At 38.4% G+C, this 22,709-nt stretch overlaps 1 protein-coding gene across 4 annotated transcripts in view; it reads left to right on the top strand.

Annotated features, from left to right (window-relative positions):
* The window catches only part of si:ch211-269c21.2 (carbohydrate sulfotransferase 8), a 63,945-nt gene that overhangs the window by 20,709 nt on the left and 20,527 nt on the right, over positions 1–22,709 (top strand). For 3 of the 4 annotated variants that reach the window (XM_047802608.1, XM_047802607.1, XM_047802606.1), the window contains exon 2: positions 11,382–11,611. In XM_047802608.1, coding sequence (XP_047658564.1) covers positions 11,413–11,611 — 199 coding nt within the window. In that variant the 5' untranslated portion in view covers positions 11,382–11,412. The remainder of the gene's footprint in view (positions 1–11,381; positions 11,612–22,709) is intronic. The other variant, XM_027135920.2, reaches the window with a different exon arrangement.

Genomic DNA, 22,709 nt, shown 5'->3' with positions numbered 1-22,709 from the left:
GTGGGGCAAAGGGTGGGGATGTGATGGCAGGAAAACATGGAGGCATTTTGCATTTCAATTTACATATTAATCCTTATGGTTCTTCAAGGATTCTTTATATGATAAGTTAAGGCTTAAGGATTTAAAATTTTCTTAAAGGGTTCTGGAAGAAACTTAAAGGTCAACCAAAAACCCTTAGGGATCTACAGTTGAACTTTTATTCAAAAGCATGTACAATTGCATTCTTCATGAGGGAATTTAGATATTCGTATGACATTTTATTTCGTGAGCATTAAAACATTTGCTCATCTTCAGTAAGTGCTTTGACCTAGGTCAGGGTCACACGAGGTAAAGCCGGGTACACTGGGATTGAGGCAGGAATACACCCAGGATAGTCATCATGACCAGAAACATGAGAAGGAAGGAGGAAACCCACGGAGAGAACATGCAAATCTCCATACAGATCCACTGGATAGATTAGATATACGCACATGATGAAGATGAGTGAATGATGACTGAATGAAAACTACACTTGACTGGTACTCCATATAATTTTATTATTTTTTTTTTGTAAATTTATTTCACACTTCAACACATAATCAGGCAAAATATAATTCACATTTACACAACAATGTTCTACATTATAAAGTACAAGCTGTTTTGGACTTTTCTTCTCCATTTTTCCATTCGTTTCCAAGTAATCTGAGTCATTCTAATTAGTTTAATGGAAATGTTCTAATTCCTTTATCCTCACAGTAAATGTCACACACCCACAGGCTTAAGAATCAAAGCAAGGGTCTGACTTGTACATCCATCAATATTAAAGTTAAGACAGCGAGGGAAAACTATAGGTCATGTCCGGGCACTCTTCACTTCTAAGCAATGTCCTATTCAAGGTGAAGAAATCAATTTGAAACACAGTCAAATTAGCATTAGCGTTGTGCGCTGCCAGAAAGCACCACCAGCTTTTATCTGATCATTTAGGAGGAAGAGCATTGCTCAGGATGAGTGTACATCTTTGGTAATAACCTGCCAGATAAACCATATTTATTCTGTTTCTGTGCTTTTAAGTGTAAGTAATCATTGATATTTTTAGACAAATGTATTTTTCCCAGTAGATCATGTTAACAACAATATACATTCCATGACCAGGTACCAATCCAATCAGCCAATTGTGTGGAAGGTTGTTGGTTTGAACCCCAGGTCCACTAAGCTGCTTTGAGCAAGGCCCTTAACACTGAATTGCTCAGTTGTATAAAATGAGATGAAAATGTAGGTAGCTCTGGATAAGGAAGTCTGCCAAATGCCATAAATGTCAAAAATCATGCAGATGTAGGTGAAGAACTTCAGGCAAATCTCAGGATCTTTGATTGTTGGTGCCAGATGGTTTAGTTAGATAGAGTATTTAAGAAACTGCTGATCTCCAGTCTATGCAGACTGACTATAGTGTTTACAGAGAATGGTGCAAAAACAAAACAAAATCTACACTACTCATCTAGTGATCAGTAGATCTCTGGATTCTCTCACCAAATATGCCTGCAGAACTCATGGTCTCCTTGTGTCCATGTGGGCTTTCTTCTGGTGCTCTGGGTTCCTCTGCCTTTCCACCTTCTACAAACATGCTGCAAGAATTGCCAGGAATGAACAATGAATGAGGGAATGAAGGAATAAACTAACAAATGAACAGACTCACTAGGATGTTTTTCTAAAAAGGATTAACAAAAAAGACATGTCTGACATCATCCAAGCATTATCCAAAATTCAAACATTATATGGTTTAAAAGCAATTTTCTATTGCTAAAGGGGAAGATTAATTATGTAATATTGTATCTGAAGAAGATTAATTCCAACTGTGCTTAAATATTAAATTGTCCTTAACTGGTTAATCACTGGAAAAATGTCTTTTCCACTGCATGTACTGTCATTTAATCCCTTTTACCTTCCTGCTGAATTTGATACAGAATTTGATTTGAATATTCAGGTAATAAGGCGGAGAACAAGAACAATGTCAAACATGCTTTAATCCAGTTTTAGCTGAAGATCTGGAGAGATATTGAATGAAACATGGTGGAACATAATACTCACCCTTGTACACATCCAGACTGCTTTCTGCATATTACTTTTCACAATTTTCATTCATTATTTATTCAGTCCTCCTACAAATGCTCTCATTCTACGTATTTGATGACACAATTTCATCTGATTCTATTATTATTATTACACGGTGGCTTAGTGGTTAGCACGTTTGCCTCACACCTCCAGGGTCGGGGTTCGATTCCTGTCTCCGCCTTGTGTGTGTGGAGTTTGCATGTTCTCCCCGTGCCTCGGGGGTTTCCTCCAGGTACTCCGGTTTCCTCCCCGGTCCAAAGACATGCATGGTAGGTTGATTGGTATCTCTGGAAAAATTGTCCGTAGTGTGTGATTGCGTGAGTGAATGAGAGTGTGTGTGCCCTGTGATGGGTTGGCACTCCGTCCAGGGTGTATCCTGCCTTGATGCCCGATGACGCCTGAGATAGGCACAGGCTCCCTGTGACCCGAAAACTTCGGATAAGCGGTAGAAAATGAATGAATGAATGAACATTACTATCTGACTTGATTAGTTTGAAAGATGCCGAAACTCATCACAACCTCATGCTTAGACTGCTGTAATTCCCTCTAATTTTGTCGAACATTAAATTCAAATTTTATGGGTCACATACATAGTACGTCACCTACACAGTGAAATGTTTTGTTTTTTTTTATTTCAGACTGTCGTAACAATAGAATAAAAATAATAGAATTATTATTATTTTTTTATTTCAAATAAAATAGAATTTACTTATACAGGTACTAAAGGGAAAAATATGTTAGAGAGAAAATATAACAGTACATGAATACAAATCTGTAGCAGAACTGACTGACTGCTATGAATAAAGTGCAGATGTTTGCAATTGCATGCAAATGTAGTGCTAAAGTCCTTACTCATACAAATGGTTCAGCACACATTACATTCCTACTTCTCATAAAACACCGTATGCTCTCACACCACCTTTCATACAGATCGTACAGAACAACACACCAGATCGGACCCTGAGCTCCACTGATATTAGTCTTTTGGTGGTTTCTAAGACCAGACTGACATCAGCGAACGGTCAGATCTTTTGTTGTCATAACCCCAGACTTTGAAATACCGTCCACCAGGTCACCAAAAGGTCACGTCTTTCTTAGATTTGAACATTTTTATCCTACATTTTCGGTGCAAGAGAAAAGCATATGTTTGATTGTCTGGAGGTTATGAGTTTGAATCCCAGCAATGACACAGCTATCTGTGGCTGAGAGTCTGAACTGGCTATGCTGTCTGGGTTGATGAGATAGTGTTAAGCTCTCTTCCCTTATAATCACAGTTACAGATAGACTCTAGTGTGTCATAAGCACTGTAAGCTCATGTATGAGGAAGAGGGCAGATAATGCTTTCTTTTGAGAGTTCCTTTGTGACCCAGCATGAACAGGCTTCAGGTTCATTGGAGGAACGCGTGTTAGACTTCACCCTCCAAGGTTATGTGATAGGAGAGAACTGGATGTTGGGTGATTGGCAGGTGATTATTACTGTACTACTATAATGTACTATTACTGTATTCTGTTTTGGTGTATTTTAGTGTCCAATGACCATGAGTGTTAGAAAGGAAAGGCACTATATCATGTAACACATTATGATAATGACGATTATTATTATTATTAGTAGTAGTAGTAGTAGTATTAGTAGTAGTAGTATTGTTATTATTATTATTATTATTATTATTATTATTATTATTATTATTAATAATAATAATTATTATTATTATAATATGTTGTGCCCTCAGGACATCTTTGAGATCACAGTAGTGACAATTTATCAATTTCGGAAAGGTCTTCACTGACGATTGGCAGTTTTATTTAGACTGTTAACTGCATTAGGTGAGTTGGGGATATCCAGGATAAAGATGAATGTGAGCTAAATGTGTTCTTTTAAATTTGCAGCTCAGTCTTAATAGACTCTTTGGTTTAATAAGTCACTAAAGCAAACTTCTAGAATTTATCCTAAGACTTGTACGAAGTGAATTTTGAGAAATAGGCCTTCTCTCTCATTTCTACTAGACATCGAAATCCCTTATGTTAATTTATCAGCTTCGGAAAACCATATGCAAAATCATGCCACCGAGCACACCGATTTTATTCCGTAATTAAAGCAAATGAAATCTATTTGCCTGAGAAAATCAAGTGTATTGAATTTATTCCGAGCATATTTAAACACCCAAACCTGTGATGTGGATTCAAATTCCATTATTAAATTTCCACTCGGCGAGCAACATAATTAGTTATGGCAGGGACAGGCCACAGCACCCTTACTGAATTATATACTCATTATCATTAATATGGGCAGCTCTCTGATTACATTCCAGCAGTATTATCTATCCAAGTATTAGACGAAAGACCTAAAGACCAAAAAGAGCAAAGCAGCTCTGGGAATAAGAATAATGGCTCGAGATGTGACGAGTGTATTCGTTTCATTACAGAACTTCAAGCGTGACATGAAAGTGACAGTACTTTTATCCTGATAGTATTTTCAATATGTCACATGCAAGCAGTGTAATTTTCTTGTCTCCCTCCATATAATAACATTATACATTTTTTAACATGTTCGGAATGCGATGAGGACAGGTGTCAGAATGAAACCCGTCACATGACATAGTAGCTGTTTCTATACTTGTCTGAGGCACACTAGGTCATCACCTAGGTCTCCGCCTCTATTTCTACTGTCCGACAACTTCATTAGACAGAAACCCTCCAGTTCCCGTGAGATCGCCGGATTCTAGATTACATCCATCAGATGTCTGTCTGGCTCTGTCAACACTTTAAAATCCCTCTACCTTACAGGTCAGGGAGCAGCGATGCCACCAGGCTGCAAGTAATGAGGGAAATGGTCAGGTCTAGAGGAAAGCAATCAAGCCAAGATAAAGGAAGGGTGGGTGAAGAGATGTGAGCAGGTGTGCTGGGTATTTTTTGCTCAAAGCTGTTGTTAAAGAAAGCCAACGTCGTCGCCTCTCCCATGATTGTGTGCAAAAAAGCAAAACTGCATGCATCCAGCAAACAATTTCGGTTGTTTCCTCCGGGACTGGTGTGGCCCATCTGGTAAAGAACATACTGAACGGATGCAGAGAAATAGCTTGTATTGATATTTAAAAATGGATCATATCTCATACGGCATTTTCTTATGAGCTGAAGGAAAGTGATCAACAACAAGTATTACTACTTCAGAGGTGATTGTTTTCTAATAACAATTTATTAACTAATTAATTAACTAATTAACTAATGTAGTATTGAATGACAGGTCAGGTCTATTATTTATAGTTGTAAACAGTTGTCTATTATTAACTGTTGTAAACAGCTAGCAGGACTGTTCTGGCCACACACAGCTGATGATTCTTCGACACAGAAAGAAAGAATCTGTTCAGAAGGCTCAGACATATTTGTATTAGTGAATAGCAGTAACTGAGAGATGATCGCATTACGGTTCAAAGCAGCAACATGGACACTTGCCTTTCATAACAAAGCCACATAATTCCCATCAAGCCACATTAATTATTCAACATTTCTAACAATCACCTGTTATATAACCTAAGCATATAGCGATGTAGTCAAGAGTTACAGTATCTTTTCAGGATATCTGGCTATTGTAATGTTAACCAAGCCACAGTCTGTCCTATTCATGCCGTATCAGGGGATGCGCATTAGAAATAGGTTTTTCTTTGCGAGAACAAAAGGTGAATGGGAACATTGCTCACCAGAATGTCTTTTATTTCTCTTTTGAAAACGGACGAATAAAAAAAGAACACATTATCACATTGTCACATTATCAAAAGTCTAGAGTTGTTCCAGAGTCTGTAAAAAATAGAACACCGGAGACTCCTTCCAAATTAACATCTCCTTATAGAAATCTTCACAAAGCTTTGATATTTTTCTGTGCTTAAGTAACATTTCTTTTTAAAAGCTCTATATTATTAGTCTTAGGTTATGTGTCCTACAGACAAGAGCTTCATTCCGAGCAATCAGATTGACCTGACCAATCAGACTCAAGACTTGAAGGGATTAAGTTTAAGATTAAGAGTAAACACAGGAAACTCTGATTAGCTATAAGTAGTATAGCTAATATAGGTAGGGTGCTAGCTAGGGTTGCCACCCGTCCCGTGAAATACGGAATCGTCCCGTATTTACAGGCAAAATGACGCGTCCCGTATCAAATCAATACGGGACACGATTTGTCCCATATTTTATATAGGTCCACATTATAAAGCATCACCAGCACTGTGTGGAGACGCGTCCTATACTTTCCCTGATTGGGTAATACTCGTTGCCATCGTTGGTTTGATTGGTTTGTTTTAGGGTTACAGCCCGTGAATCATGGCCAATCAGAGTCAGAGGAGGGCGGGATGCCGCCTCACCGGTTCTTTTGACAGTCAGAGAGACAGAAAATCCATATGAAATGATGGCATCTCCAGATACACCCCCACCCCCCACATCCAGCTCTGAAAGTTTCATACATCCACTGATGTTATGTTCATGATGTTCATGGAAGATCTTTTGCAAGTTTGCAAGTTATAATTGCTAAGTTATGGATCTGTTAATTTAATAATAAGTTAATAAAATATGGTTCACATCTCACATGTTCCTCCAAAAGCTTATTTTTTGTGTTCACAGTCACGGTCATCGTGGCCCCGAGGGGTGTGGCCCCCGCTGCGGCATGCATCCCTTATTTTTCTGTATTGAAGGTGGCAACCCTAGTGCTAGCAGGTTGATCAATAACATAAAGCAAAATAGTATAAACAGTTCTAATTTGTCTATTTCTCACAGTGTTCTTTAAAAAGTTTGACATGCTTTAAACGTGGATTAAATAAACAGTGTATCCTATGCATGTGGAGTGTTGGGTGTGATCACAGTGCAGCTGAGTCCCAATATTTCAGGTTATGTTTGTTACTATGTCACTTTTTGTATTCTACTAAGTTGTTGCTAAGCTTTGTCATCATTATGTGCTACTTGGTATTCATGGTATTCTAATGTATTGTGGTATTATGAAAGGAATGTGGAGGTAGCGCAGTGTGTATGCAGGGTCATGTGTATGGTGTAAGATCCAGGTCCTTCTGGCGTTGAGCAAATTCCCAGTGCTGGCTACACATTTTATAAGGAGATTTATATAACCATTAAAACAGCGCATTAATTCTGTGGATGTACTGGGTGATAATACTTTTTTTATAGACACAGACACGTGTTTTATTCTTTCTGAAGGATCCTTGAGTCCTAACACTTGCTAGCATTTAATGTCATAACACAGACATTATAGACAATGCCAGGGAATTTGACACTTTGTTTCCATGACACTTCACGTCAGATGAACGTCATGTTATCATTAACGGTAATAATTAATAATTAGCACCACGTATGATGCCATGACATCTTGCATTTGCGTTACATTTACAGCATTTGGCAGGCGCTTTTATCCAGAGTGGCTTACATATTGTCTTATTTATATAACTAACCCAGTATTCCCAGACCCAGTAGGTAGACCATGCCCATTTTTGCTCCATTTTTGAGATCTTTATGAAAATAGCTTAATATAGGAAACATAAGCTCTGTCTTTCAACCAAGTAGCCATGGTATAATCCATACCTACACCAAACCTGAAGGATTTTGTCACCCTTTGAACACTGTTAGCCATAAAAATCTATCATAGCAATAGAACTCATGATTTCTTATGAGAGCTTACACGCTTATGTCATTTTACCAAACGTAATCAGTTTATGATTTCTATATCATAATACTTGTCATAAAACAGAGCATTCTTAGCAAAAACTGGTATCATGTACGGTGACTCTCATGACGTGTCCCATGACACATTATGTCTATGGTGTTGTCCTTATGACACAGCATTACCAATCAAACAAGCACGTCAACTTGATATGAAGCGACTGACACATACAACTGACACATTAAAGCAACATGAAAAGGATAAAACATGCTGTGAATTAGAACAGAATTCAGCAAGAGTCAAATCTGACACCATCACTACAAATAAACATTCGGATGCACCTCATAAATTCAGCAGATCTTTAATTGTCACAAAGACGGTACTTGCACACATTCTGAATAATTACACCTTTTATAATTGAGCTGGTTGTGTACGTGCCTTGCCTTAAAATAACATTAATTAAATACAGGAAGGACTGGTTAAAGGATTGGTTTGAAAAGCATTGTACAGAACACTCTGTGAAAAATAAACACAAACAGTTGTGGCTCAGAGGTCTGAGCTGTTTAGAGCTGTTGAAGAAGATTGCGAGTTCAAATTAAGGCATCACCAAACTGTCACTGTTCAGCTCATAGCATCTACCTGTGCAGCTCAATTATAAGATACATCGGATAAAAGGATTTAAACCTAAAACCCATCCATCAATTTTCTGTACCACTTATCCTACAAACAGGGTGTCAATTCATTACAGGCCACACACACACACACACACACACACACACACACACACACACACACACACACACACACACACACACACACACACACACACACACACACACACATAACCCCCACACAGAGAGAGAGAGACATACACACATACCAATAATATACATTGAAATATATAACAATGTAAATGAAATACATTGTTTTTGTGACCTTAAATAATGAGCACTCATCATCATCATCATCATCATCATCATCATCATCATCACCATCATCATCATTATTATTATTATTATTATTATAATTATTATCTGATTATTTGATTTGTATGTGTACTGGGGTTGTATGCAGTGCTGTTATCTGTATACTTTTACTGCTCAAAATATTTCTGTCAATATCTGTATTGATCTAGACTGGAAGATTTCCCTACAATGAACCTACCACTAGACCCTCTGAAATAAACAAGGCTGCTGGGGTAAAAGAAGAAGAAGAAGAAGAAGAAGAAGAAGAAGAAGAAGAAGAAGAAGAAGAAGAAGTCAGTTTTTTACAAATGTTTCACAAATGAAAAGAACAAATCGTACGCTGTAGAACATAACTTTCTCCAACTGCCATTGACACACGTACAGTTCATCATCTTCTTCAATTTAGTGCGTAATTGTTCTCCAGACTCCTGGATAGATTTCATATGTGACTGAGAGATGTCTTTTCAAATCAAAGAACTTTTATTTGTGGTTGTCAACAACAGCCATCTGGGGCTTCCGACTGGCTCAACAGAAACCTCACTGTCTAGAGATCGCAAGTTCAAATCCTGAACTGAAGATGCCACAGCTATCTGTGGGCAGAAGTCCAAGACGTCAAGCTCTCTGAGTGGGAGTGATGGTATTACTCGCTCTCCCCTGTCAATCACAGTGACATTTCCTATTTGTAGGCAGAAGATTGTGTATGTGGAAAGCAGAGCAGCATTACAACAAAAAGATGCCTTTGGCTGCCATTATGTGTCTTGGAGGAAGCATGTGTTAGTCTTCACCCTCCCTGAGAGCTAAATGTCCTATGATAGGTGAGAGCTGGCTTGTGGCTTGTTCTTGGGTTTGTTAGATTCCAGAAAGATAAGAAAAGTCGATCAGGAATGTCACTTGACTCTGCTGCAAACTACAACTGCTTGTCAAAATAGGTTCTGTGACACGACACCACTGAAGGACACAGTGGAGAGGACACAAGGTGAGATGACTGATGACTGTCTGTGTCCCTGCAAAAACCAGCTGAAAACCTCAAGAAATCAGATAGAACTTGAAATGCTTTCCAGTGGCTCGGTTCGGCTTTACTGTCACACAGAGACACACACACAAACACATACACACACACACACACACACACACACACACACACACACACACACACACACACACACACACACACACACACACAAAAACACACAAAGTCCGCTGCTTTCCAGGGACCGGTTTGGTTCAGTAATTTCAGTTCCACTGTCTCTCTCTCTCTCTCTCTCTCTCTCTCTCTCTCTCTCTCTCTCTCTCTCTCTCTCTCTTACACACACACACACTCAAACCCCCACCCCCACCCCACACACACAGAAAATTATCTGTTTCCCAGTGGTTTGGTTTGGTTCATTTCACTTCTGCTGTCACACACACATACCTCAGCCCTGAGTGAATGAGTAAGTGAAAGAGAGAGAGAGAGACGGGGAGAGAGAGAGGGAGAGATGCGTGATAAATATGCATTTATAAATGAGAGACAGGTGTGTCACATTAATTTGCTCACTCTCCCCCATACACCTGCTGTACACTCAACCCCGTGAGACTAAACCATGCCTCCACCTCCCCCAGGGTCCTTTAGGCTGGATTTTATTCTAATGACCATATGATTATACAGGAAGATAATTTTTTATAATGGCGAGAGTTCGAAAAAACATGAAAATCACATGCAATGAAAATGAATAATGAACAAGAACATTGAACATGAACAAGTTCATTTTCTGTAAAGTTATTACATTTCTGGAGCCCAGTAGAGACCTGACCTGTACACAGCATGGACTTACATGAGTAATTGAGTGGCGGCTCCATATTACTCTTGTGAATTTCAGCCTAGTTTGTACAAAATATGATCGAATTCTTGTTTTATTTTGAAGCTCAGTAGTGTTTAGGTTGAGCTATTAAAGCAAACCATTAGTTAGAAAAAAGGAAAGAAAGAAAGAAAGAAAGAAAGAAAGAAAGAAAGAAAGAAAGAAAGAAAGAAAGAAAGAAAGAAAAAAAGAAAGAAAGAATAGTGTGCCTTGTATTCTTAAATGAATGTAGCTTAATGTTAATGCCCTCAGTGTAAACATGACTAAAAAGTTTAAAAGTATGAAAGTAAAAATCTGTCTCTCGCATATTTCTGTTGTGTCCTGTGGGATTTCAGTGCTAATACACATCTCTAATCTGATGACAGATGAAACTTTCTGACAAGCTAATATATATATATATATATATATATATATATATATATATATATATATATATATATATATATATATATATATATGCTTTCTGTATTTGTATTCACATTGTGTCCATTTGAAATAATGTACTTTTTTCCTCTTACATCCCCAATATGGGGAAATATTTCAGTGCCGAATGTTTAAATATAAGTCCATGAAAAGCGTTTAGGTTGTTTATCATTTTTGTTGCTGATCGGTTTAGTATTTGCGAGTCCGGGACACGGACAACATTTGTCTCATGTTTGAATTTTGCTTAATTTGTATTTTTATAGATAGCGTGTATATTTTGAGAACGCATTGTTTTGTGTACCCTTGATATTAATGAATTGTCATGGAGATGATTTATGTTAGCTCGTACTAATTTACATCTTCTGAGAGTTAGTGGAAAATGTTCATGTTTGTGTGTCTTTGTGTGTGCGTTTGTAGGCTCCAGGTTTAGGGCCATTCTCAGTAGGCCATGGACTGTAAGGTGATAGACCAAGGCAGAAGGTGTCTGCGCCTGGCCACCATGAGGCTGCCGTACATCTTCATGTTCCTGCTGCTGTTCAGCGCCGGAGGTTTACTGCTCCTTCTGCACTTACAGTACCTCACAGAAACACTCCACGAACAAACTCCAGGTTTGTCTGACTTTCATCGAGCATTACTTTATATGAGCTGTATGTCTTTTTTTTTGCTTCTTGCCTCTCTAACTAATGAGTTTCACATCACTACTTATTGTGCAGGTGACTCCCAGTGCAGCAACACCATATGCTGCTTTTTTGCAAAATGGTCTCCAATAATTAAATGAAATAGAACAAAATCCACAGCTCATCCTGCATAGTGTCAGGGCTTATTGTAACATTTCTGTAAATGTTTAGGTTGATAGAGGCAGCAACGTGTAGCAGCATGTCTCATGGGCTATATTACACTATGTCTTCCCTGCCGGACCATTAGAAGTAGCAGATACGAGCTTTGGGTTCAACATTTTCACACTGAGAAAGCAGTAACTGCAAGTGGAGCGTTATAAGAAAATATTATGTTCATTTTGAGCTACACGTGGGAGACATGCACATGCAGTTAGTTATGTTAGGATGCCTTTTCTTGGTCCCTGTATCTCTCTGTCTTTCTCAAAATATGTACACAAACCAAGCACTTTATTAGGAACACCTACACATTCATGTAATGATCTTAACAGCCAGTCACGTGGCAGCGATGCCATGCATAAAATTGTGGTTAATGTTCATATCTACCATGAGGATAGGGGAACATTCTCAGCAATTTCAATGAAGAATGGCTAGACTTGTTGGAACAGCTCTGTGGGTGTGGTGAGCAGAAAATCATTTCAGAATTCACACCAGCACCAAACCTTTAGTTGGATTGATTACAGCAGCCAAGAACAGAACGTTGAGGAAGCAGTGGGCACAGATTCAACAAAACTGAACTGAAGACTGAAAAAAAAAGAAGTCTGGTGTGATGATTCTTGATTTCTGCTGACTCACAATCACAGCATGGTCAAAATTTGGCACCACAAGCATGAATCCTTGGACTCAACAGGTTGGTCTCAAAAGACTCAATTGGTTTCTTGGCTCACTTTGGGCCATAATCAGTCATTGTATGAATGCGGACATTTTGAGTATTACTTGTTATCATGAGCATTTCTATATGGCCACAATTAAACATCTTATAATGGCTACTTCTAGGATGATAATGCACCAGAAGATTCACCTGAAAAATCTGTAGGAACTGCGTGATGCAGTCATATCAACATGGACCAGAATTTGTTTCTTGGGGAATCTAAGTCATGTACAACTAAGAACTTAAATTTTTCTTTCTAATAATCAACAGAACTAATAAATAAATAAATCTTCCTATCGTGAGGTGCTCGTCTACTCTCGTGTCCCGTCGGCCTCGATGTTTGATGAGTTGTGCATTCTGAGATGCGTTTCTGCACACTACAGTTGATTTTTTTTTAGTTATTAAGCTTATTACCATAGTCTTCCTGTCATCTTGAACTCTCCAATTACCAAACCATTCAAAAAAATGAATTAAAGCTGAAATGGAATCAGCAGGATTTCACAGACACAATTTAAGTCTCCATTGTATGCTGTTATAAGAAGCACAACACCTACCACCACCATCATTCACAGCACCCACGGCGTCCTGTATACCAGGAAATCTATCACCATTGATGGAAAGTCTTATTTAAAGGGCAATAATGCATTTCTTTACTCGAAAATGGCAATTTCAATTTGTATGAATGGTAAAAGGAGCTGCAAACTCATGAGAAGCATTGTTCTGGCTATTACTGAATAGCTGGACCAGTGATGAGAGAATCAAATCAATTACTATTGACTGAACCTGTGTAAGCACTCAGTGGAAGGGAACTAAAGAAACAACTCAATAATGTCTGGAGGGCTTCTCCTCCATCTGTGTGGTTTCTCCTTGTCTATAGTTTCAACTCTTTCTTCTAAGGATCAATGCTTCCATGATCACAGGAATGTTCTGGCTTTGTTTTTACAATTCATAAAGCCTGAATAAACTTTAATCTCACTTATATGTTCCTGTAGGTTAAATTAGGTGCTCTGAATGAATAAACAGACGTTTGATCATCTTCAAAATGGCTTTATTACAGTGACGGTATGACTGCTAACAGATAAGCAGTGCTCTACTAATAGGTAAAATCTGTTTTTATACTGTTTTGGTTTTGGTTTTGTAGCCACATAAGCTTTTGTTGGTTCAGTTTTGTGTCTAAACTACTACTGTAAACTTGTCTTGCATTTGAATTTTGTTATAAACTTTGACCATAAAGTCCAGATAATGCAATTGTTTATGCGACAAAAACATCTACAGTTTATTATTATATGACCTCTTGATGTCTTTAAATTTAAACAAAGTGGTTTTTGTTGAGCCTGAGCCTATCCTGAGCCTGTCCTATGGCTTCTGTGTGTGTGTGTGTGTGTGTGTGTGTGTGTGTGTGTGTGTGTGTGTGTGTGTGTGTGTGTGTGTGTGTGTGTGTGTGTGTGTGTGCATTTGACATGACAAATGTCTTCTTGCAAGATCTATAAAAATATGTTAAAAGTATAGGCAAGACATTTACTATAATATAGAGTATAACCCTTGCGTATGGTTTATATAGGCGGATACTGCCCTTAATAACACATCAGATACATCTGAGAGATACCTATAAACCATATAAATGTGTCTACATTGCTCAAAATTATTTCATTCTTTCAAAAAAGTACATGAGTTGCACTAAACCAAAGAGTATACATAGACTGAGCCCAATCTCTTGGCTGTTAGTGGTTATTAATATGCAACAGCACCAAGTATAAAATGTATAGAAGTGCATTTGTCTATCTGAAGCTGTCTCCTAATTATATTTTCATACTGGATAGTCATTAACAGTTAAAGGTAATGGACTGCTGTATCGATGGATGTGATCTTCCTTTCATGTGTCTGAGGACAGGTGGCTCACTAAAAGTGGACACTTTTGATTCAGATTCAGTGCAACATCATCTGGTGCTTTTCTACTCTTCACCCGTCAGGTTGGTGAATTTGTGGCCGCTTATAGTCTCCTTTTCCTGTTCAGTTCACTGGAACCCAATGTGGTTTTCTTCTGCAGATGTTAGTCCTTATGGTAAAACTAGTGCACTCTGAGAAGCTTTCTTTGCTTACCCAGGCTGGAAAGAAGTTCTCTTCTGAGCTCTGTCATCAGTACGACGTTTCCAGTTTATCCCGTCACCTTGTGAGAATTTTGTGATTACAAATACCAGGAAAATCAGCAGTATTAGCAGAAATACTCAGACCTTTATTTCTTACACACCCATACCATGAGGATGTGGTAGCCTACTAGTTAAGGTTTTGGACTACTGAGCAGAAGGTTATGGGTTTATATCCCAGGTCCACCAAGCTGCCACTGATGGAATCCTGTATACTGTAAAATGAGATAAAATGTAAGTTGCTCTGGAGAAAAGTGTCTGCCAAATGCCATTATTCTGATATTGTCATGCTATCGTTTGGACTAATGCACGTGGAAACACAGGTGGAATGAGCCACAACCAGAAGGTTTTGTTAACAGAGTTTACTAAACTTCTTCTGGAATATCACAGTTCACAGTGCACTCAGCAACAGAAAATTATGCATGAACACCCCTTTATATGCAGTTGGGACAGCTAACAGGCTCTGGCACTGAACGAGCGATGAGTGTGCGAGCAACGACAGAAAACCACAAAAAGACTATTACAGAAGCACAATCGTACGTTCTATACTAAGGAGCATGTAGCTGATAACCAATAAGAAACTAGAACACAGTACTGGGCTAAAATACTTAAATGGTGTCACACCGGGAAGAGGAAGACTGACCCAGATACAGAATAGCTTAGAATAAATGGGGTTTAATAACTTAAAACACACTAACCAGGAACAAAGACGAAAACCAAACAGGACAAAGGACCAGGGAAAACTGACGACGACCATCGGTCTTAAATAGACAAGACAATGAACACATAGGGAGCAGGTGTGCAGAGACGGGGAGCAGAAAACAGACACGTGACACGAAACATAAACATAAGCACATGGCCAAAAGTCCCAGCTGAACCATAACAAAGGGCCATGTTCTCTTTACTGCAATATTTACTATGAGCATTTGATACAAATTTTAAATCATTTTATCTGAATCTTTTATCTGCATGATTATTAGCACTGACCTACGACTGACTGATTGGATTATTCCTTGACATTATCTACAAGGAACTTTCTAAATCTATGTGTACATAGCACAACAAATTTTTTATTGAAAAGAAAAACAAAGCAAGCAGAGCCATAGTCCATAGTGCACACTGACAATTTAACTGCACATCTGTTTCAGCGGTTTACTTTAAGCGAGCTGTTAATAAGTGAAATGCAAAATACTCTGATTGGAAATAATGAAACATGCCCAATAAAATATGTTCCTCACAGTTCATTAATTTAGTCTTTTGGCTGTTTTAGCCATGTCTTCTGTGGCTTATATTCATAAATAACCAATTATATAAGAGAATAAATAAATGGATGCCAATATAACAAACTTCATACACAATCCTGAACATAATAGTGCAGATGTATTAAGCTGTTAAGCTATTTCAGGTATAATTAGACTGAATTCTGTGTAAACTACCTTTTCTGATTGGTACACAAACATAAATGCCATGTGGCAACACACCGAGTGCTAGTCTACACCTCAAACATATGCATATGCAAAATCTGTGGCCAATTATGTTTTCTCTTAAGGTTTCAGTCTATATGTCGTGCAGATTCTGTCTGGTCTTTATAATGCAAGAAAAAAATCACCATTGTTTAAATAATTTTTATTTTTGTACAAGCCAAAATCTGTGGTTTTAGAAACTGTTCTGACAGTTTTAATAAATCTTGATTGCTGCTACCCCTGTGGTGAGTAAGAAAATTTAAAGGCAGCTGTAATGGCACAGTATAACACTGAATTTAGACATACAAAACTTTTAATGGACATTTAATGGTGGCCAGTGTTGCATACGACTCTGTCAACCTCTCGAAACTGGGTGTTAATTAGCCGTGTTGAGCTGAGCCACAGACGCAGTGTTGCCAGATGAGAGCGTTTCCTGCAGAATTGGGTTCATTTTATTTCACCTTTCTAGGACTTCGGTGAACAAACTGTGTTTCGTGCTGTTTGTAAATGAGGATACTTAAAAGTGATATCACAGCTGGTACTGTAATTTAGTCTATTTGTAGGATTAGACAGGAAATTGCCCCAGAAAAGGATAATTAATTGTTTATATAAAGTGGAAAAAAATGTATATCTTGTAAAGTGGAGACTGGGAACCTGCTCTATTTCTACATTAGACTAAATAGACAGAAAAAAGCTGAAGCCCATTGTTAGATCAGAAAAAAATCACACAGCTCTTGATTATAACTCTGAATTTTCAAAAAGATCCCATGGTGCTTACTGTAAAGTAGGGGACAGATGTGCCACGCCCCAGAGCTCAGTAATTAACACAGAGAGAATGATTTATCAGCTCTCCAGGAGCCGCCCGTAGTCAGATACAGCAGCATTACAATGAGATTATCTGACTAGAGTCATATCATTTTGTCTCTGCAAAAGTGCTTGTGCAGCTCTTAGGATGAGCTCTCGATTCTAAACTGAGCTCAGTCTCTGTGTAGCATATTGTACTCAGTGGGTGAAAGAGAGCTACATTATTGCAAGCTTTTTCAGCAGCCTCCACTCTTAATTTAATTGCCTTGGAGCTCACTTTACACACTGCATAAACCACAGGCAGAACCGATTTTATGTCTGTGAAAAGATCCATGCCACTGATGCGAATAACAAGTTTACATTCATTTATTTATCTTTATCCTGGTCAGGTCACACGGGGGATTCTGGATTGGCACCATGGGCAGACACACACACACACACACACACACACACACACACACACACACACACACACACACACACACACACACACACACACACACACACACACACACAAAATTTATATCTGCCCAACAATGTAGTAATACAGGACATAAACAAGCAAACAAATAAATAGCACAGTGGGGCAATTTGGCACAGGTAATCTGTGTACCTGCATGTTTTTGGTGGGGGAACTGGGGCAGAGAATCTAGAAGAAGTCCACACATACAGGGTGATGACTCACACTGACAGAGGTACAACACTACTCACTACACTACTATGCCACCTAAATATTCCATTCAATACTTTCTACAAAAGTTTTTAGTTATGTATCCTCAAATACTTTGAGTTACATGTTATACATTATGTACTTTATAGACCATGTGTAGTGTATTTATATGTCCTGTGTAACATACATAACATGGTAAAACCTTTGTGGGCACCTGACTGTCACACCCATATGTGATTTATCCACAAGCTGTGCAATTTTATGAAATGCCTTTCGTGTGATTGCCTGTAGCTTTACGTTTACCCAAACCTGTTCCAGCATAACAAGGCACAGAGTGTATAAAAAAGTGAGTTCCTTTGGATCGTTAAGGTTGGAGTAGAAGAACTCGTGGCCTGCACAGAGCCCTGACCTCAAATCCCACTGAACACCTTTGGGATGAACTGGAACACCACCTGAGCTCCAGATCTAGTTACCTGACATCACTGACCTGATCAGTGACCTCATTAATGCTCTTCTAGCTCAATAGATACAAATCCCCAGAGCTACGTTTCAAAATCTAGTAGAAAGCCTTCCTAGCAGAGTGGAGGTTATTGCATCAGTTAAGGTGGGACTGAATCTGATTTAAGCTGTTCAGAAAGCACATATTGCTCTGATGTTCAGATGTCCATGAATCTCTTGGACATGTAGTGAAGCTTGATGGGGAACTTCACCTTGCATCAATGTATTTATTCATATTCTAAATTGTAATGAACTGGGTGTAATCTGTAAACATAGAACACGATTTGTTGAAGGTCTCAACTGTCTCATATCTGCAGTCCACACAGGCAATGTTTATACCCGTTCACGATAACCTATCCTAATCAATACATTGATGAGTGGTTATGCCCTGTAGCTTGAGCATCAGATGAGCATCAGCGATCGATACATGATCGGTTACCATTTCAAAGCCAGTTCTCATCCAGTATGACACAGGACCCGATGCAGCAGCTGCGGGAAATCAGTGATTATTTACAGCATATTGACTGCTACTTAATTAAGGTGAGATGAACCTACGGGATCCATTATATCACAGCAGAACATTTCTGCCTCCGGTTACCCTGAGGTGTGAAGCTGAAGATTACATTTTCCTCCCTTGGGTTCCAAACCCAGAGGAAGAAAGTACAGTATAGTGTGTGGGGAAAAAATTGCACTATTTAAGTCAATATTCTAACACACTTTAGCACAAAGATGTTTGACCAGGTTCTGATTAGAGGTCAGCAGGCTGGGTCACGACACAGCACAGTGAACTTGAATACAAGTCTGAGGCCGTAATAGTGCGTGAAAAGTTTTACACTACAGCAGCAGGAGGGGAGGATTACAGACTGCTTGGGAAAAAAAAATGAGAGTTATTAACGTTTATTATGAGAGCAGGGGCCTGAGATCTGCAGGGGAATTAGATGTCATATATTATACTACAGTTCTGTTGAATATTTGCTTCTCATTGTCTGAAGGTGTTGATTAATTTTCTCTGTCAGTACCAAGAGCTGATGTGTTAGTCTAATATGTTATCATTTCTATACTAACACAGACGTGTGTCTCAGATAGTCAACATAATATGAGGCAAATAATACACAAACCTTTCAAAATCTTTAGTGAAGCTTTCTCTAAGGAGGTTATGGTAGGAGTCTCCAGTGCCAGCATGTTGTGTTCAGGACATGAGACTTTGTGTCTTCCTGGAAACATAAGGTTTTTTTTCTTATTTGATTTAGAGATTTAGAATAAACAAGAAAACAGGGCATGATAGTTTATAACTCATATAATGTGATAAATGATATAAGTGATAACAGGAACTGACTTGCCTGTAATGTATTGTTCATTTCATAATAGCATAAAGGTAACGGCATGTGTTGTCACCCTGCTGTAAAGAACAGGAATAAAAATTTCTTGAAAAATGTTCTTTAGCATGCTACCAGTAGTTGATATTTTGTGTCAGACTGCATCACATCAACACATTGTTGATTACTGTCCTGCGTGCCCTGTTGTGTTTTTATTTTAAGTGAAGTGCCAAACTGTGCTAGTCATGCTAACCATCATTTTGTGCTGAGCCAGGATTTTATTCAGCAAGGTTTACATTTTGGACAGAACACTTAAATCTTGAAATGATGAGCTGAATTTTGTCCTGCAGAAGTGTGTAGGTGGTCTTCATATGTACTTATACATACATATATATATATATATATACAGTATGACAGAAGGATTTGGGAGGATTTGTAAAGAAAAGCACAGTCCTGTTCTGAATTAAGCCTACTGCAATAGAGGGATTTGTGAACCCACACAACGGTGGGTGGAATCTTTCAAACTAAACTAATCCAAGGCCAAGGCAGAAGCTGTCTGTTAATAAAACAAATGGCATGACCACACTGAGTCACCATTTATTCTCTTTTTTGTTGGTGTTTTGAGCAGTTTCGAACCATATCACCCCTCCCTCCTACTAAAAGGTTCATGGGAATGTCATTCTATATTGCACAGCATGCAATTTAGTCTTTTTTTGATCTTGTGTAACCTAATTTAAAACATGTTTCAGCTTCTACTGAAGCTTAAAATATTCATGACATTGAGGCTATTATGCTGATGTAGCATAGGCCATCATTGCTTCCCTGTTTTTTTTTTAAAGAAGGGTGATGATGATGAGAGACCTGGTCACGTTGTATAATATGGGGCCAAAATGCTTGCATCAGGAACAAGTCAAGGTTATCACACTCCCTCTAGACATAGCTATGGCTTTGTGTCCAGCTTTTTCCACCGCACATGCCGTAATTGATTCCTATTCAAGGCCACCTCCGGCCCACCCACTGCTGCCCAGAGCAGAGGTCTTACAAACTGCCGAGACTCTGACACAATGAGGCCACTGGCTACTCTTCGTACACCAACACACTCCTCTTTTTAGTGTGGGAAAGGACAGCAGGAAATTTCACAGATCATATCTAAACTTCCAGTTTACTGTTCAGATGTTAGGCTCATTATTTAAATTTGTATAATAATACTTAGGTTTTTTTTTGGAGTCAGAAAGGTTTATTTCTGAGGTTTTCATCATACAAGCTGACTTTATTCGTAGGTCTGTTTGTTTATGAGTTGTTGGGGTTTGCACCCAGATTTGCACAGACATTTTAACTTAAATTAAAATGTATTACTAATTTTTTTTTTTTAGAATTTATTGTATGCCTTATTGCCTACGTTTGTGGATACTGCTGGAATTTTTCATCTCAGTTTCCAACTATCAAGTATCTACAGTCGTATGCAAAAGTTTAGGAACCTCTGACAATTTCCATGATTGTCATTTATAAATATTTGCGTGTTTGGATCAGCAATTTCATTTTGATCTGTCAAATAACTGAGGGACACTAAAGTAATATTTCAGTAGTGAAACGAGGTTTATTGGATTAACAGAAAATGTGCAATATTCATCAAAACCAAATTAGACAGGTGCATAAATTTGGGCACCCTTGCCATTTTGCTGATTTGAATACCTGTAACTACTTAGCACTGATTAATTGGAACACACAATTGGTTTGGTGAGCTCAATAAGCCTTGAACTTCATAAATAGGTGCATCCAATCATGAGAAAAGGTATTTAAGGTGAGGAAATCAAGAAAATTGGCAGGGGTTCCTAAACTTTTGCATATGACTGCACCTATCTACGTTATACCAAATTAAGTTATAACAGCGTTTCTTCTTTTTCTGTTGATGGAGTCATTTCGGTCATCTTTCGAATGTTAGCTTTCTCACAAACCAGGCTGTGACGTCTTTTTGTCGAATTCCGTCCTCAGCATTCAGAACCATCAGCAAACGAGACATCCTTCAACACACAGCTCACGCAGTTCAACCTAAGTTCAGCACTTACCGTTGTCTCTAAAAGTCTCAAAAAGCTGCTTGTTCCACGTTTTCAGATAATTATGCAAATTATACTCGCATGCGAAAATATTGAAATCCCTGCACATCTTCCGAAACCGGTAATACAGTGTCTCAATTAAATAATTAATTTGTCATACATTTATCTTAAGCCTTACCCATTTAAAGTAAATGTCACTTAAATGTCATGCGTTATGTTCCAGAGGGATAAATGAATTCAGAGGAAGATTGCTGCTGCCTATAATGTTCCTAATTGAAATAAATTTTGGCTGTTCCGAAGAAAGATGGTGCATTATAATGTTATGTCTTATTATACATCCATCCATTAGATCCTCATTCTTCATCTGTCATTCCGGTCACACCATGCTTCTACAGGCTGTAATAAATTTGCCGTCCTTGGCGCAAGACTTGACAAACTGTCTTAACTGTGTTACTGAGGCACTTTTACGTCTACAAATATTTCTGTCATTGATGCATGTGGTACCAATCAAGCAATTGCAGGTAGTTTGCAGAAACTGATGCTTCCCATTACTGTCTATATCGCTTTTTTTAATGATACTTTCACACATACAGCGACAAACTAACCAGAGATCGTTCATTTTCATTGAGTGCTGGTGATTTCCAGGGACTTGAGTGACAGTGACCGCTGGCAGAGTTTCACAGTTGTGAAAAGTTTAACTTTATGCAAATTCAGAGCGAATCGGTGCAGCGATTAGCACTGGATGTGAAATCAAGTCAAGTCAAGAAGCTTCTATTGTAATTTCAGCCATATATCTGATGCAGTACATAGTAAAATGAGACAACATTTCTCTGTGACCGTGGTGCTACATAAAACAGCACAGAGCTAAGGACGTAAAGTAAGTTGTTCTAGCCAAATAAAGTACATCGTGTGCTACCTAGTGCAAACAGTGCGAGACAAAATACAGTGCAAACGGACAATACAAAACACTACAGAACAAAAAAACACAAAAAAGCACTGACCAGTGTGTATTCTGTATATTATACAGTAGGTTGTGCACATGATCAAAGAGAACACACTGCTTCTCCTTCATCTGGTATCATATACTGCGATCACTGGTGAATTTTATATACAAACCCTAAAACTGATTGGAATGCTAGTTGTGCAACCCACTGAGAAACACTATTTCTATGGTAACCAGTAGTAGGGACACCTACTGTACTGACGACCTCATAGTAGAGTGACTCGCAGTGATAAAATGACTGCATGTAT

The sequence above is a fragment of the Tachysurus fulvidraco genome, chromosome 17 (genome assembly GCF_022655615.1).
Source record: "Tachysurus fulvidraco isolate hzauxx_2018 chromosome 17, HZAU_PFXX_2.0, whole genome shotgun sequence".
Taxonomy (NCBI): Eukaryota; Metazoa; Chordata; class Actinopteri; order Siluriformes; family Bagridae; genus Tachysurus; species Tachysurus fulvidraco.
This window is presented reverse-complemented; position numbering and strand designations above follow the sequence as displayed.